At 40.7% G+C, this 18868-nt stretch overlaps 1 protein-coding gene and 2 non-coding genes across 8 annotated transcripts in view; 1 reads left to right on the forward strand and 2 right to left on the reverse strand.

Moving 5' to 3' along the window:
- Positions 1–18868, reverse strand: part of Lin54 (lin-54 DREAM MuvB core complex component) — a 75531-nt gene that overhangs the window by 25517 nt on the left and 31146 nt on the right. For all 6 annotated transcript variants that reach the window (XM_052735496.1, XM_052735493.1, XM_052735497.1 and 3 more), the window contains exons 4-5: positions 14433–14575; positions 296–512 (exon numbers count right to left, since the gene is read on the reverse strand). In XM_052735496.1, the coding sequence (XP_052591456.1) occupies positions 296–512; positions 14433–14575 (360 nt within the window). The remainder of the gene's footprint in view (positions 1–295; positions 513–14432; positions 14576–18868) is intronic.
- Positions 2351–2490, reverse strand: LOC128109186 (small nucleolar RNA SNORA7). Its single transcript, XR_008217725.1, has one exon. It is a non-coding gene; the product is annotated as a small nucleolar RNA SNORA7 (small nucleolar RNA).
- On the forward strand, positions 17566–17690 carry LOC128109191 (small nucleolar RNA SNORA40). The gene has a single exon (XR_008217731.1). It is a non-coding gene; the product is annotated as a small nucleolar RNA SNORA40 (small nucleolar RNA).

Raw genomic sequence — 18868 nt, forward strand, 5'->3', positions numbered from 1 at the left:
AAAGAGCTGTCTAGTTCAGAGAGTAAACAAAGCTATCCCATTGACATAAATAGTGGGTTAATTAGCAGTAAAATAGCTACTCAGTTAATGAATACTCATGATTATCTGGTATTATAGCAACTAACTTCTCCCGGAATGAAACAGTAGTTACATACAACTATGCTCTTACTTCACTGTCTTCTGTAACCACTGCTTGTTCATATTTTGGAGGAAATGCCAGATGTAAAAACAGAAGCAATGTTCTTTCACAGTGTTCAAAGCATTTATTGCTGTTAAAAGAAACATGGTCACAAACCTTGCTGAAGAGGCTGAGTGTTTACACTGGGATTCTGACTAGCTGGCTGGGCTGAACTACTGGCTGTTGTGGCGGTAACAAGTCGGACATAATGAAACTTGCTTCCAGGTACTTGGATCTGCTGGACATTGGGAGCAGTTGCCAGAGGAATGATGGTCTTAAACTGTGATGTGTTCATCCCTCCAACAGTGATGGTCTGCACAGCTGATTTCACTGCCTGTCAGATAATACAGAACAACATGTCTACCATTAACCTGTTAACTTACGACAGTCACTAAGGTAACAGAGTGTGCTCTTAAGTCTCAACAACTTGTTCAGAAAGAAATGAAAAAGAACATTCAGTTGGAGCTGGAGAGATGACAGCTCAGGTGATAAGCACTCTCTAGAGGACCAGAGTTTGGTCTCCAGGTTCAATGGGAGGCAGCTCACAATTACCTGCTACTCAATTTCCAGGGGATCCAATGCACTCTTCTACCTCCCCAGGCACCTGCACTCATATGCGCGCACACATACACATACACACACACACACACACACACACACACACACACACACACACACTTTAAAATTAAATCTTAAAAAATTCAGAAGAATTTGAAGAAGAGCAGGGAGGGAGATATGGGAGAGCTTAGAGAAAGATAAGAGAAAAACATTGTAATTATATTATAATCTCAAAAATAAAAAAATTTAAAAACTGAAAAAAAATGCAAGAATGCACACAATTTTGTTGCTATTAGGTAACATTTATGACAAAGTTATCTTTTTTTGACTCTCAGAATTAGAAAGAGAATACAGATGTTTTTACCAAATAAACTAACTATATATATATTTTTTAATATGTTCTAAAGAAGGACCATTCTGTTCCTGTGGTGGTATTTTACTTGTACTGAAATGTGATTTTAACTGTATGTTAATAAATAAAGTTGCCTGGGGGTCAGAGCTATTAGAGCCATAGCAAGAGCGTGGCGGTGGTGGCGCACGCCTTTAATCCCAGCACTTGGTAGAGAGAGCTAGGTAGATCTCTTTGTGTTCAAGGATACAGCCAACATTGGAGAAACACGCCTTTAATCTCAATACCATAGAGGACCTGGAGGGCTGTACATACAGGCAGTGACGAAGCAGTCATGTGTTTGGGTTTACAACCAATAAGAAGGCAGAACAGACAGTCTATATAAAGATGAACAGACAGGAAGTAGGCCCTCTTCGGAGAGCTCTCTTGGCTGAAGCAGGAAGGGTAAGGCTCTTAGTTCTGACTTCTTGGCTTTCTTCTCTGAATTGGCTCTGTGTTTCTTATTTAATAAGACGGTTGGTTACATCTACATTTTCCTGTATCAAGTTTAGTTGATTTTGAAAGGCTACAACATCCACCACCCTGCTACACAAACCTATGGACATGATGCCAAATACAGTTCAAAATTATTTCAACTAATGGTTGTCTAGAGAAACTAACCAATTTTGGGCATAACAAATCTGAATCAAATTTTAAAAATCATTTTAATAATTTTCTCTACCAGATAGTAAGCTGAGACCTCCTGAGAAGCAAATGAAATTTCAGAAGCAGCCCAGAAAACAACTAGTCTCATGAGATGTCCCTAATTTACGTGTGACTCATGTTTAACACACTGTCCACACAAGCCAAGGTGAACTGGGTGTGGGTGGTGGACATTTGGCAACCTCAGCAGTGAAGAAGCTGAGGCCAGATGGTGAGTTTGTCAAGGCTGCTGCGGTGACACATTGAAACCCTACTTAAAACAATAAATAAATGAAATAAAGGCAGTTTAATCTCTTGTAATATATTAGCTCATAAAAGATTACATATACCCCTAGTTAGTCTACAGAAAGACCTCACACAGACAACTACCAGATGACAATCTAAATTCACTTATTCACACTTTTTTCTATCTCATAGGGCAGAGCTCAGTAGTCGAGTGCTTGTTTAGTATTTAAGGGACCTCAAGCTTAATTCACAGCACTGCAAAACAAAACAAATTTTTAAAAATGGGGGTGGAGATAACTAAGTCATAGGCACTTTCTATTTTTTTTTTTCCCTCTGAGTGATGCTGCAGAGTGTCTTCCAATCACCAGCTACTGAGCATACTGGGAATGGAATGGGTACCTCTGCTAAGCTTGCTCCCCCTCCCGCTTCTGAAGCTGGCGGAATACTAGCCACTCTCCAGATGCAATCTCAACAGGCCAGCACTTGCAGAGTACCTGGCTCACAACTCTCCTTTATAATTCCAGGTCCAGGGAATCTGAGGCCCTCTTCTGGTTTCTGTGGGTACCAGGTATATACACAGTGCACAGACATACAGAAAGGCAAAACTCTCATACACATAAAAAGAAAATGTTAAAAACAGAAACTCAGACCTTTTAATTGTTAAACTTTTTCTTTATCTTAAGCTTGAAGCTACCACTCTTATAAGCTATACCTAACTGGTTTTCAACTGCCTAAGTTGGATCTGACTACATTTTAAATCAGTATACAAATCTGTCTCCATTTTTAAAATACATATCTATTGTTATTGTATATGTGTGGTTATGATGTGTCTGTCTGAGTGAGGACAGACACATCTGTGCCCTGACATGGATCTGGGGGTCAGAGATAAGAGGGTTCAAGTCAGTTCTCTTCCTGGTGATCAACTCAGGTTGCAAGGCCTGCGCAGCCAGCACTTTAAGCCACTAAGCCATCGCTGGCCCAAGTCATTTACATGTCATACATACAGTCACATATTTCATAAATCAGTCACTGTAGTCTCCTTTCAAATAATTCAACCTTTTTTTGTTTCTCTCTCTCCTTTTTTGTCTTCTTTGGGGCTAAATATTTTATGAGCTTTGGGAATGTTGCTCAGTGCTACAGTCCTTACTTGCCTGGTATGTACAAGGCCTAGACTTGATCCTGACATCTCACACAGAAATGTCTTACGGTACTAGTTTTGCACATCTACAAACTTACTTTTACTAACCTATTTTCTCTATGTTTCTTACTTTACCTTTTGCCTCAAGAATTCACTGCGGGATTTCCTTAAATGTGGGTCTATTGACAGGAAATTCAAAAAGGAAGGAAGGAGCTTTGTTCTTAATATGCATCTAAACTACTGAATTCTTAATCTCAGTTTAAAATTTTTTGTTTGAAGCTCTTCCTATCAGGTCTAAGGATATAGTTCAATGGCCAAGGACTTGCTGAACAAAAGTGAAGCTCCCAGCAAACTGTCCTGATTTCCATGCACACTCCAACACAAACACAAGCACACACACACACACACACACACACACACACACACACACACACACACACACAAAATACATTGTAATAAAAATTAAAACAAAACACCAACAAAAAACAAAATACAAATTCAGAGAACTCAAAGGATCCTACTCTAGTTCACTCTTACTAGGCTTATAGCAGATGACAAGGAAAATAACATCCTTTCTCTTCAAATTACATTCATTACCATCACTCATTTACATAGAGGCTTCACAGCATAAGTAACCAACTTTGGGGCCACTTCTCAAAATCTGTGTTAACTTTCAGCTTTGCAGCACCATCACCGCTCAGATCACTTCCTGCCAGATGTTTGTAGAACATCCAGAATTGGTTTCAGGAGCCTTTGTTTGCCCCAGTCTGCCAGTCAGACACTAAGTGACTAGCATTCTCTCTGACTTTAGCACCTCACTGCAGGAGCATGCCACCTTCTAATTAGGAATGCAACTAGTTCTAAATTTGCTTTGTTTTGTAGATTATTCCTCATCTGACCCTGTTTATTTTCTCTCCATTCCAAGCCATTACCAACTCTAATCACAGTGGTTGTAACATGTTCATCATCTCCAGTCCTGTGCTCTTGTGGCTGACATCTATCCCAGAAACACGTCTATACGAAAACATAGCTCAGGGCAATGTTCCCATTCTGGGATACATTCTCCAATGCTCCCAATTGGAGCTGATGCACCATTGGAGTTGGTGCTCTTGTTCCACTATGTGGGTCCCAAAAACCAAACTCAGGTCCTCAGGCTTGGCAGGAAGAGCCTTTCTCTGCCGAGCCATCTACCCACCCCTTCTATCTTTTCTTGATTTTGAAATTTTAAGTTTGTACAATTATTTGGCTCATTTTTAAAATAATGTTTTCTTTATCCTACATAGAACTTTAGGTTTCATATATCCACGTTTCCCCTAAAAAGAATACTGCCGTAACATGCAGTAGGCATTCGATATATACTTCTAAGTGGTGAATGAACACTAGGACTTAACCTATCTCTTTTTCTTTAATTTTCACATCTTCTTTCCTTGTATTGGAAAACTAGTTGTGGGTGCTAAAGAGATGGCTCAGCAGCAAAGAGCACTGTCTGCTCTTGAGGAAAACCTGGGTTCTGTTCCCTGAACTCACAGCAGCTCCCAATCCATACTCCAACTCCAGGGAATCCATCTTAGTTAGGGTTTCTACTGTTGTGATAAAACACTATAACCAAAGCAACTGGAGGAGGAAAGAGTTTGCTTCATCTTACAGCTACACATCACAGTCCACCAACAAAGGAAGAATGGCAGGAACTCAAGGCAGGAATCTGGAGGCAGGAACTGAAGCAAAGGCCATGGAGGAATATTGTGGAATACTAATTTGTGTTACATTTGTTTATGCCGTGGAACGTTTGTTTAATGATGCAAAGATGTGTTGCAATCTTTTTTTTTGGTTTTCCAAGACAGGGTTTCTCTGTGTAGTTTTGGTGCCTGTCCTGGATCTCACTCTATAGACCACCTGGCCTCGAACTCAGAGACTTGTCTGCTTCTGCCTCCTGAGTACTGGGATTAAAGGTGTGTGCCACCGCCGTTCAGCAAGTTGCATTCTTTTATGTTGCATTTGTTTAACTCTGTGAAGCTATGTTACTTTGCCTGTCTGAAATACCTGATTGGTCTAATTAATAAATAGCTGAACAGCCAATAGCAAGGCAAAAGAATATATAGGCAAAGAGAATATATAGGAGGAGAAATCTGGGAAGAGAAGATCGAAGGAGTGAGAAAAGGAGAAGAGAGGACACCAGGGGCCAGTCACCCAGCCACCCAGCAAGGCACAGAGTAAGAAGTAAAGAAAGGTATATAGAATAGAGAAAGGTAAAAGCCCAGAGGCAAAAGGGAGATATAATAATTTAAGAAAAGCTGGCTAGCAACAAGCCAAGCTAAGGCCGGGCATTCATAAGAAAGAATAAGTCTCTGTGTGTGATTATTTGGGAGCTGGGTGGCAGGCCCCCCAAAGAGTAAAAACAACTAACAACAGAGGAGTGCTGCTTACTGGCTTGCTCCTCATGGCTTGCTCAGCCTGCTTTCTTCCTTTATTTTTCTTAAATTTCCTTTTATTGAAAATATTTTTTCTCACATAATATATTTTGGTTATGGTTTCCCCTTCCTCTACTCCCAGTTTCTCCCCATCTCCCTTCCATCTGGATCTACCTCCTATCTATCTCTCATTTAAAAAGAAAGGCTTCTAAGAGATTAAAATATAACATAGTAAAATATAATTAAGATAAAACATAAAAAATCATATTGGTGTTAAACAAGACAAACAGAAGGAAAAGAGCCCAAGAGAAAGCACAAGAATCAGAGACCCACTCCTTCTCACACTCAGGAATCCCATAAAAACACTAAACTGGAAGCCATAAAACATATGCAGAGGACCTGGCACAGACCTGTGCAGGCCCTGTGCATGTTGCCTCAGTCTCTGTGAGTTCATATGAGCTTTGTTCATGTTGATTTAGAGGGCCTTGTTCTCCTGAAGTCCTCCATCCCATCTCTGGCTCTTACACTCTTCCTGCCTCCTCTTCCATGTGGTTCCCTGAGCCCTGAGGGGAGGGATTTGATGGAGTCATGCCATTTAGGGATGAGTGTAATGTCTGTCTGCGAGTCTCTGTATTTGCTCCCATCTGTTGCAGGAGGAAGCTTCTCTGATGATATCAGCCTGCTTTCTTAAACTACCCAGGAGCATCTGCCCAGGAGTGGCATTGCCCCAGGGAGCAAGGTCTCCCACACCAATCATTAAAGAAAAGCAAGAAAGAAAAGAAAAAGGAAAAAGAAAATGCCTTACAGACTTGCCTACATGCCAGTCTTACAAAGGCATTTTCTCAATTAAGATTCCCTCTTCCCAGATCTGTCTAGATTCGTGTCAAGTTGACAAAATCAGCCAGCATAGGATCCAACACCCTATTCTGAGCTCTGAGAGCACCAGACATACAGATACATAAATGCAGGCAAAACATCACAAACATAAAATAAGATAAACGAACCTAAAATAAAATTTCATAAATAATATGTTTAGTTTAGAAATGGCAATTATTAAAGTGTATAAACAAGCCAACTGCAATATACTCTAGCAAACAAACACTCTGGGCTAAGAATTCCATTTGCTTCTTTAGTCAGTATCTCTCCCTCTTTCCCTGTACCTCTGCATCAATTACTCTAACCACAACGTCAATACTTTCAAGACTCATTGCTTTACTTGCATTCAGTTTTGTCACCTACCTACCGCAAGCTCTTCAGTGGCTCCCATGGTGTCAGCAGAGGGCACACAAAACCGCAGACCTCGACAGCCACTGACAACTAAGCATGACAATTCCTTATAATAGGAAGCCCTTATCATTGTTTAACCTCCCAGCTAACCTCTGCTTAGCTAAGGACAATTACCCATGTGAATGTAGCACTTTAGTGTAAAAAATACAAATAATTATAATATTAAAGACCACTCGTTGCTTACTAAAAATCTGTACTTCTGCTTTTTAAGCGTAAAGTCAGACATATCTTCGTTCCTCTTGGCATAAAATAAAGTGATACAACTGAATTTTACCCAGTAAAGTGCTTACTCTCTGGTGTGCTCTGTAAAAGCCTCCCTCATGTGCCTTTTTTTCTGTGTCTTCTCTTTCAGCCCAGTGGAAGACTGAAGCTTTACTCAGCCAATTGTAAATTCCAGCCTAATGCCATCTTCTAGTCTATTAAATAGTAGCCTGTGAAAATAAATGGTTATATCATTTTTGAAAGTGCATTCCATTAAACCTAAGAGCCATCTTCCTCCACCCCTTCTCTGACAAAGGTTTCAATAGTTGCCCAGACTGGCCCTGAATGCAGGATCCTCGCGCCTCAATTTTCCAGGAGCATCAGGGTAACTGTGTTGGTATCGTAAGATATTGTTGATAATTAACTGATTATCCACTGTATTCTTTGAAACACAGACTATGTATAGCAGTGAAAATTTTGTATTTTGTCTTTTCTTTTATAAACTTGTATTTGAATTCCATAGCATCTAAATTTTTACTGTACCCAGGCAAAGAGGGTGATGCCTTTAATCCCGGCACTGGAAGCAAAAGCAGGGAGCCTGAGTTCAAGGCCAGTGTGGTTTCATGTATAGCTAGTTTCAGGACAGCCATACATGTTTCAAGGGCAGACAGACACACACACACACAGAGAAAGAGAGAGAAACAAAGACAAAGAGAGAGAGAGAGACTGTTACATTTATACTCTTGAAATTCTTCTATAATACTTCTATACCTTCTTTGTTTTTTAGATGAGTCTTAATTGTAGCCCTGGCTAACCTGGCCTTGATGTTGTGGCAATCCTCCTGCCGCCTCCCAGGTACTAGAATGCAATTTTGTGTTGTTTTTTTTTATGTAGTTATTTATGTGTGTGATGTATGCACACGTGTAGATACCATTGCACTAGTATGGAGGGCAGAGGACAACCTGCAGAAGTCAGTTCTCCTCTTCTCCCATGTGGGTCCTGAAGAACAAACTCAGGCTACCAGGCTTGCATCAACGACTTCTACCTGCTAGACCATTACCCTATGGATGCAAGATTTACTTATTTATTTAGAGACAAGGTTTCTCTATGGAGCCTCTCTGGCTGGCCTTAAACTCACTCTGTAGACCAGGCTGGCCTCACACTCACAGAGCTCGCCCTGCTCTGCCTCTAGAACTCGGGGGTTAAAGATATGCACCACCATGCCAGATACAATTTGTAACAGCATACATACTCTCTGTATTTCTTTTTCTGACTTTTGATAAGCTAACGATGAAATAATTTCAAAATAGTTTGTTAAAATCAAAACAAGTTTTACTGTAAGCTTAATGGTAACCATAAAGAAATACTTTTCAATAGAGACCAAAATAATCTGGAATCAAAACACATTACTACAGTAAATTACTTAACCATAAAGGAAGAGTGTAGGAGAGGGAGAAAGAATAATAAAACAACAAAATGCCAGGCAATGGTGGTGCACGCCTTTAATCCCAGCACTCAGAAGGCAGAGATGGGCGGATCTCTGTGAGTTTGAGGCCAGCCTGGTCTACAAAGTGAGTTCCAGGACAGCCAGAGATACACAGAGAAACCCTGTCTCGAAAAACCAAAGAAAAAAAGAGAAAGAGAAAACACATTACCTGCATGTACTAACCTTAAATGTGAAATTCTCCTATTAAAGACACACCAACTAACTCGATGAAAAAACAAGGCCCAACCACACGTTGTTGTAAGAAACTAACTTCACTTCTAACACAAAAGAACACAAAGAGGCAGAATAGGAGTATTCCAAGCAAACAATCCAAAAGAAGTGGGAATGGCTATATTTATGTGAAGTAAAACAGATTTCAATTCACAAACAGTAAGGAGCACTAAGGAAGACCGCTGTCTGACAACCAAACCGTCAGAAGGATAACGAGGCAATCAGGAAAAAGGGACAACTGTAGCTATACACAGATACAGTGTCAGAGCAGGAAGGGACAGACTGCCCAGTCCCAGTGAGGACCCCAACACCCCAGTGCAGCAACACCATCCAGACAGAAACCAAGAGAAACATCGCTCAAGCTGCAGCCTAGACCAAATGACCTAAAAAACACCAACACAACATTCCATCCAATCCTTACAAATTATACTTTTTTTTCATTATCATGTGCAACATTTTCCAAGACACATCATATAGTCATGGAAAAAAGCTCAACAAAATTTGAATCCTGAAATCATACCTCATGTCTTTTCCAATCTCAATGCAACAAGACTAGAAATCGGTACGATAATAAAACTTTGAAAATCATATAAATACATGAAAAGCAATCTCTTTATTTTCTTTTTTGAGATGGTCTTATACTTAGCCCAGGCTGGCCTTGAAGTCTCCATCCTTCTGCCTCAGCCTCTCAAGTACAGGGATTACAGGTGTGTACCACCACATCATCCTAGTTACTCTGAAATAACCAATAGATTATGTAAACCAAGAGGAAATGTTTTAAATTTCTTGAAAAAATGAAAATGGAAATACAGCACTTCAAAAACCAGAAAGATATCAAAACACAACTTAAGTTACATTTTAAGGAACTAGAAACGGAACAAACCAGACCGTAGGTTAGGAGAAAATAATAACAAAGATCCCAGCAAAAGTAAATAAGCAAAAATAAAAATGCAAGAGAAGCCGGGCGGTGGTGGCGCACGCCTTTAATCCCAGCACTCGGGAGGCAGAGCCAGGCGGATCTCTCTGAGTTCAAGGCCAGCCTGGGCTACAGAGCGTAATCCAGGAAAAGCCGCAAAGCTACACAGAGAAACCCTGTCTCGGAAATAAATAAGTAAATAAATAAATGCAAGAGAAACTAAAGCTACAACAGTCATAGTTCTTCTAAAAAATACATCTGATAAATGCTTAGCCAGAGATAAAAATGGAGACCCCTGGGTGTGGTGGCACATGCCTTTAATCCCAGCACTCAGAGGCAGAAAGCAGGCAAATCCAGGCCAGCCTGGTCTACATATCAAGCTGCAAGACAGCCAGGGTTACATAACAGAGGGACCCTATCTCAATAGAATGAAAAAAAAAAAAAGGCTAGCCTGAGCTACAGAATGAGACTTGAAAGGAAAGTCCAGAAGGCAAGTGAGTGGGATGGCTCCGTGGGTGAGGGTGCTTCCCACACGCCTGGGGCCTGAGTTCAATTCCGAGGACAATGTGGTAGAAGAGAGAAGCAATCCCGGGTTTACTCACATATACAAGTGTGATGTACGGGGAGGCACCTTACTAAGCTTTGGGACGCACGTCCCAGCACTTGAGAGGCCAAGGCACGAAGACTGCGAGCTCCAGGTTAACCTGGCTATTAGAGTAAGCATGAGGCCGCTGGGTTACTCAGTAAGATGCCATCTTAGAAAGAAAACAAAATAGCAGTGAAAAGGGAGATTACAACGGCCATCCCAGGAATACAGTCGTCACCAGGAATGACCATGAACACCTATACAACAACTGTTAGGAAAAACACAGAGTCCTGAAGAAACCAGTAACAAGCAAGGAGACTAAATCAGTTTCCCAAATCCTTTCTTCAGTCCTCTCGAAGATAAGGACAGGGCCAGATAGCTTCCCTGCTGAATTCAACTAAAACATTTACAGCATATACCAAATTTGTTTAAGTTAGTACAAAAAAAAAATCAAAGAATTCTTCCAAAGATATTCTATGTCGTCAGTACTATTGCAACACCAAAAGTAAATAAGAATACAACCACAAAAGAAAACTATGGGCAAGCATCTTTGACAAATCCAGATGCAAAAATCCTCAACAGACTACTAGCCAACTGAGCAAGGGGTATGGGTTACTGACACGGTGTTTGCTTAAGCTAGGTCCCCAGTACCACGAAACAGTAACTACGACATCAACAACAAAGCACCTTAGAAGTCTCACCTACAGAACTCAGGGAGAGAAGAGGACTGCCCTGAGTTGGAGGCTAATCTGGGCTACACAGAGCTCCAGGACAGCCTGGACTACAAAGTGAGAAGAAACAGCAACAATCAATAAATGTAATGCAACCAACCATGTGATCATCTCAACAGATACAAAAGAAAAAAAAAGATTTTTATGAAACTTTGTAACCCTTTGGGATAGGGCTTTCAAGGACCAGAAGGAACATACTTAAACACATAAGGCCATACCCAAAAATACAACAGCTAGTTTTCTGATGAGGAAGAACCAAGAACTTTCTCTCTAAACATCTCAAACAAGGGGAAAAGTTCCTTTCACTCTTTACTCAATGAAGTGCTGCAAGTGCCGTACAGAGTAGTGCGGGAAGAGGAAGAAACACCGTGCACAGCAGAGAGGAAGTCAGATTGTCACTGTCAGTAGATGACATGCTCTTACACATGGAAACCAGATGGCTCTGCCAGAAAACCTGAAAACCTGGCTAACACTAAGTGAGAAATGCAACAGTTTCAGGACAGGCCATCAACAGATAAAACCCACCAGTACTGCCTCAGGCCAAGAGCAGCAAGCTCTTTAAAACAGCATCAGGAAAGCGACCACATTTACAACAGTCACCAAAACAAACACAACCCCACAATACTGATGCATACATTCAACCAGAAAAGTGAAAGTTCTACAATAAAAACTATACAACACTGGTTAAATGAAGCAGGTGCATACAGCTCAGTGATAAAACATGGGCTCAGAATGTATGATATTTTGGTTCAATTCCCAGTACCAAAATAATTTTTTAAATTATATATATATTATATATATGTAGGTACCTAATGCAAATTAATAAAGTACAATAGACAGAAGTTTACATATATATATATATATATATATATATATATATATATATATGTATGTATGTATGTCATGCACATGGGGGTGTGTGGGGGGGTGTCCAGACATACACACATACACTTTTTTTTTAAGATATGATTCCAAGCTGGTGTCAAACTGAGCCTTGGCTTGACCTGCAACTTCTGGGCCACCAGCCTCCACTGAGACTGCAGGTGTGTGTGATCATGTCCACTTTTATTCACTGCGGGAACCGAACCCAGGGCTTCATGTATGCTAGGCAAGCACCTGCACCAACCGGGCTGCACCCCAAGTCCTGAAGAAACAACACACACTGGCCATACGTCCAGTCATCTTGCTAAACTTAATCCATAATTCTAACAGCTCAACTGTGGTGTGGTCTTTACATTTTATATGTGCATATTAATGTAAATGAGTCAACTGTGATAGGTTTGCACATTCACCTTAATCCCTTCTTTTTTTTTTTTTGGTTTTTTGAGACAGGGATTCTCTGTGTAGTTTTGTTGTCTTTCCTGGATCTCGCTCTGTAGACCAGGCTGGCCTCGAACTCAGAGAGATCCGCCTGGCTCTGCCTCCCAAGTGCTGGGATTAAAGGCGTGCGCCACCACCGCCCGGCAATCCCTTATTTCTTTTTCTTGCTGGGCATTAACTCAGATCTGCAGAATTGTGTATAGCCCAAGGTCATGGGCAGAGCAAATACCACTACACAATTACATGACCTCTAATAAGGAGCTGGAGAAGGGTCACATGCCCCTTCTCCCTGCTCCTGCCTGTGAGGTGGATTGGCTCCTGGTCAGATCAGAGGACAAGTTCAGCTGTCTACTCTGTTCTGTAATTGTGGGTGTATTTCCTCAATTTTTTTTTTTTTTTTTTGGTTTTTCGAGACAGGGTTTCTCTGTGTAGCTTTGCGCCTTTCCTGGAACTCACTTGGTAGCCCAGGCTGGCCTCGAACTCAGAGAGATCCGCCTGGCTCTGCCTCCCGAGTGCTGGGATTAAAGGCGTGCACCACTACCGCCCGGCGTATTTCCTCAATTTATAATTCTCACAGTTATGAGAGAGGCCTTGAGTTCAAGCACAGCCGAGGCTATAGAGACTGAAGGCAAAACAAGAATAGCCTTCTCTGTATAAATCTTAGTCACGAACACACACACACACACACACACACACACACCCCAGTCTACTTACACACACACACACACACACACACACACACACACCAGTCTACTTACACACACACACACACACACACACACACACACACACACACACACACACACACCAGTCTACTTGTAATCATTAAAATTCTGCAGACAACTTTTCATGCTTCCATCTAATGTTCCTACTGAACTCCTTGCAGTTAAGACCCTTACTTATGTTCAGCCCCAGGACTTACCATTATGCATGAAACAATAAGCTGACCCCACTCGATTGCAGAAAACTGTTTATTGCATGTGGATGCCACTTTAATAAGCTGTCTGGTACCATATTTACATATCATATAAAGCAAACATTCAATGTTGTTTAATTTATGAAGAGTTGTAAATCAAGGAAAAAGCCAGGGACAAAAGATAATGTATTTCCAGAATCATAGGGTGGCATCTCACAGGGAAAAAAAACAAAAAACATTTTCCACCCAAGTGACTTCTAAAATATACCTGCTTTGTATGCTTTTCTACATTGGTATAATGACACCAGTATGTCTTAGAGAAGTAAGTTAGATACTTGCCACCTTAGAATGAAAACAAAACATGAAAAGCTTTCAAATACTTTGAATAAATTGTAGTTAAGCTTCAAATATACTGGTAATATGCTTAGCAACATCTAATATCCTTTTCTAATACTGAATATTATCTAGCAAAAACTCACATCTCCATAAAGAAATGGTTACTTTAGCATTTTATAACTACAAGCTTACTACATATGTTTATTACTACCCAAGAGTAATTTTGCTAAATACTAGCTGAAGAATAACTAACCACATCATATACTTTATTTTAAAAAAAAGTATCTATATTCATAAGGGCCATAAAAATCACCAATGATTACTCTGTTACCACGTGTTTTTTTGTTTTGTTTTGGTTTTTGGTTTTTCAAGACAAAGTTTCTCTGTGTAGCTTTGAAGCCTGTCCTGGAACTCACTCTGTAGACCAGGCTGGCCTCGAACTCACAGAGATCCGCCTGCCTCTGCCTCCCGAGTGCTGGGATTAAGGGCATGTGCCACCACCAGCTGGCACCAAGCGTTTAAGATAAAATCTTTACTAGCAAAAATTCCTTGCTTGTGGTTGAGGATATAGCTCAGAGAGAGGGGGGGAAAGGAGGGGGGAAGCGGGGGTCCTTGATCACCACACCTGGGAGGCAGAAGCAGGAGACGTTGAGTCCTAGGCCAGCCACCCAGGGTTACAGAGTAGACCAAGTCTTAAACAATAAGCAAGAAAAGAAAACAATTTGATTACTGAATTAATCCTGTATTTACTGAGTTACTATATCCACTTGGGAATATATGAAAACTAAATATTTGAAGTTTCTTGTAAAACAATAAAGGCAGCAATCACAATATCTGGCATTTGTGACTGATTTTATTTTTTACCTTATTTGGTGACTTCAAAGGTGAGATGGCTATCTTATTTGGTGTCTGTGTTGTAGAATTTAAAGTCGATCCAATAACGCCACTTTCCGATATTGTTATGGTCTTTGATGGAGTTCCAGGGGTAGACTGTGAAAGAACCCTACCTGCAAATGAGAGGCAGCCCATCAGTTGATGGATTTAGTAATAGTTATAAACACTTACATGATGATAACCTACATATACAAGGGCTTTAGTTTCACATATACCAATATATGACTTTAGAGACATTAGTGAGACCCTAATGAACTCCAGTGAACCTAAGGATTACCTAAGAACACGCTCCGAAACACAGTTAAGCTATATCCATCAGAGAGCGAGCTGGAGACAACTCAGGACTTATGCCCTGAGTCTGCTTCTGAACAACTTTACCTGTCCTATGGCTGTCTTCCTATTTGAACTTTACCTGTACCACGGCTGTCTTCCTATTTGAACTTAAATCATGCAGGGCAAAATTAAGATCCACAGTTCTGCTGGCACGCAGCTTGGTTGGCAGAGTGCTTGCCAAGCATGCAGGAAGCCATGGATCTCTCCCTAGAACCTCATAATCCAGGAAAGATGGGACACTACTGGGAAGGCAGAGATCTGAGGATCAAGGTCATTCTCGGCTACATAGAAATAAATTAGCCAGGAATACATCAGACTCAAAAAACAAAAACAAAACTCATACAGACACTTAAAAAAAAAAAAAGATACTGGGGGCCAGAGAGATGGCTCAGTTGTGAACAGTACTTGCTACTCTTTCAGAGGACCAGGGTCAGAGCCCAATACCCACATCAAGTGGCTCACAACTCCCTGTAACTTCAGCTCTATGGGACCCGATGCTCTCCCTCTTCTGGCCTCTGAAGGTACCCACACAAATATGACAACACACACATAAATAAATAAATAAATAAATAAATAAATAAATAAATAAATAAATAAATAAATAAATAAATAAATAAATAAATAGAATAAAATAAAATAAAATAAAATAAAATAAAATAAAAGCTATAATTGAATGGACAAACCTGGACACTGATTTTAGAGCAGCAAAAGGGAAGGAAAAATTTCATCTAGCTGCCCTGGCCAGATCCCACACTTCGCTCTGTCTTGGATAATAACTCTTCTGAAACAACCCTGAGGAAATGCAAGGTGTCTGGATGACTTAGGGAACTGGAAGTCATATTTCAATAGTGAAATATCAGGAAGTTTTATCCTGGGTGAGAAGAGAATACAAAGCCATTCTAGACCTCTAGTTCCAAAGGTCTGATCCTCTTTTTCCCTCACTTGCCTTCACCTATGGTCAGCCCCAGCCCTGGAGCTCTGAACTCCTGAAGGAGTCCGTGGAATAATCATTGCTGCTGCTCACCAAGGATTCTGATTCTTCCATCTGGAGCACACTGTACTTGCACCTCTGACCTGATGCCCTTTCCAGTCTTGAGGTTAATTAGGGTCATGTGACTACCACTGGCAACTGAGTTATGAATAAACTGGGAATGTCATTTGTGGGCCAGAACGGCCCGACACAAGCCCTTCTGGAGCCCTTTCCTCCGCTGTGTCTGAGGTGGTAGCGACCATGAGAAGAGTCTTCTGAACTACAAATGGACATTCAGATAATTCTGAAGTATGAATAATTAAAAAAAAACTTTTCTTTGAAACAATTTGGAGATCATTTTGGAGGAAAATCAAGATTATCCTGACTGACTCAAGCTACCAGGTTGAAGAATCAAAATCAACTGGCCACATGAAATGAATAGAAGTAGGAAGAAAAAAAAAAGCCATTAAGCCCAGTACTATGAAAGAACTTCTGACAAAAGATCTTCTATTAAGAATCCTCTCTCAACATGAGTGAGCCTGCAGTCACTGAGGGCGGGACAATCAAATGCTCTGCCACAGAGGGAAGGTCTAAGCCCTTCTGGAGCCCTTTCCTCCGCTGTGTCTGAGGTGGTAGCGACCATGAGAAGAGTCTTCTGAACTACAAATGGACATTCAGATAATTCTGAAGTATGAATAATTAAAAAAAAAACTTTTCTTTGAAACAATTTGGAGATCATTTTGGCAGGAAAATCAAGATTATCCTGACTGACTCAAGCTACCAGGTTGAAGAATCAAAATCAACTGGCCACATGAAATGAATAGAAGTAGGAAGAAAAAAAAAAGCCATTAAGCCCAGTACTATGAAAGAACTTCTGACAAAAGATCTTCTATTAAGAATCCTCTCTCAACATGAGTGAGCCTGCAGTCACTGAGGGCGGGACAATCAAATGCTCTGCCACAGAGGGAAGGTCTAAGTACGTAAGAAGTAGTGGCAATCGTAATGGGATGATCTCTGCAACCCCTCTAGCCCAGGCGTGGGGTCAAACCTCGGCTAGCAAGGGCAGAAAGGGAGATGATACAAGGGCGGCTCCTTTACACGGAAGGGGTCATCAGCACTCAGCAGTCTCTCGCTTTCTTCCCAGTAACAACACCAAAGTAGAAAGAGTTTTAAAAAGGGAATCGAATTTTATCTTAATTTATTAATTTAAAAACATTTTAGGACCTATGAAATGGCTCAGTGAGAAAAAAACACCGAGTTTGACTCCTGGGACCCACATGGGAAGGAGAGAAACAATTCCCACAAGTTGTCCTCTGACCTCCATACATCCACCCCATTAATCAGTCAATTAACCAACCAACCAACCAACCAACCAACCAATGTGATTTTTAAAATTTAAACACTGTTTAGAGTTATTTTTAAATGTTTTTCTGTGTGTGCTTTGCAAAGCCAACGTCTGAGGAATAAGCCCACAACCATCACTATGAAGTTATTGTAGCAATACAGTTTTGTAAAAATGCTCATTGCTTTAGGTATTAATACTTCATATTAAATGGGTATTATCTTTCAGGAAACATTCTTTTTTTTAAAAGATTTAATTTTTATTATTTTTTAACAATTGTACATATTGTAGCATTTGCATGATGTTTTTGGTGTTTGTTTGTTTGTTTCTTCAGACAGGGTTTCTCTGTGTAGTCCTGGCTGTCCCAGAACTCATTCTGCAGACCAGGCTGGCTTTGAACTCAGATCCACCCGTCTACATCCTAAGTGCTTGGATTAAAGGCTTGTGCCATCACCGCCTGGCTCGTCTGAGTTTTTATTTAACTTGTAACCAAAGACTTAAAGCTGGGTACAAAAATAAATCCTCTTTGCAATACAGAACTCATTGTTCAGCCTGAGTTTTGATATGCATGATAAAGAATGTAGTAAAAATCTTTTTAAAACTTAAAAAATTGAAAACAGCATAGCCAACAATAATAAACACCATTTCTTTAAGTATTTGAAAATATTAACATCAAAGTGATTTCATTAAATTGAAATTGGTAGTGGTATTTTATGATATTTAGAATCTATCGTTAAGGTCACTGGTTTTTATGAATATTGATATTGCTATGGTTGGCTTTATAAACATATTTGTGTTGTAGATTAAGGTAATTTACAGGAAAAAATTTAGTATCTGAAATTGCTTTAAAACAATACATGGATGGAAGGGATAGAGGGTTTATGAAGTAAGATTGGTCAAAATCTAATGCTTGCTTAAGCTGATTGAAGAGTGTAATTAAATTTCATCAAGCTAATTTCTCTAAAAATTAAAAAAACTATGTGTGTGTGTGTGTGTGTGTGTGTGTGTGTGTGTGTAGGTAGGCAGATTTGCTGCCTGCCACTAGGCCACACCTCCAGCCTTGTGTGTGTCTAAGTATGCATTGTGCACACAAGTGACTGCCCCAGGTGCAGAAGAGCGGGAGGTACAGCAAGTGTGGGCAGCCTGGTGGGTGCAGGAGCCGAACTGGAGCAGTGTGCACTGTCCCAGCTCTCCAGCCCCTCAGAAAACACACTCATAGACAATCTCAGATCTTAAAGATAACTAGTACTAGGGGGAAGTCACTTAACACAGGGCAAAAATTATGCTGCAGAGGACTGGCAGATGGCTCAGTGGGTAAAGGCACTTCCCACACAAACCTGATGACCTGAGTTCAATCCTCATTTTATTTTGGAAAGAAAACCCAGAAAATCCTATTCTAAAAGTTGTCCCTGATTTCCACACACCCACACTACCGACACAATACTATTTTAAAATTTAAAGCAAACTGCAGGTAAGAAGGAAAACAGAAGCCACAGTTTGCTTCCTCTCTCCAGCAGTCCACTGTGCCATTCACAGACCCCTGCCTTAGGACATCAACTCCAGTGTTCGGCTGGGCCTGCTGCTGGGAGAGAGCCAGCGCTCTCCTGGGAAATGAGGCTGTTGAGAGTGCTCTTGGGCCCCTTTACACCAACTGGAGGTTGTCCCCTTGTGCTCAGGTACAGGAAAAGGGACAGGGAAGTGAGAGTGGAAGTCCCTGACAGCAGCTGGGCACAGAGAGTTACCCAGGAGGTCAGTTGAGGT

Source organism: Peromyscus californicus, unplaced genomic scaffold, assembly GCF_007827085.1.
Source record: "Peromyscus californicus insignis strain IS unplaced genomic scaffold, ASM782708v3 Scaffold_13__1_contigs__length_99412109, whole genome shotgun sequence".
NCBI classification, from domain to species: domain Eukaryota; kingdom Metazoa; phylum Chordata; class Mammalia; order Rodentia; family Cricetidae; genus Peromyscus; species Peromyscus californicus.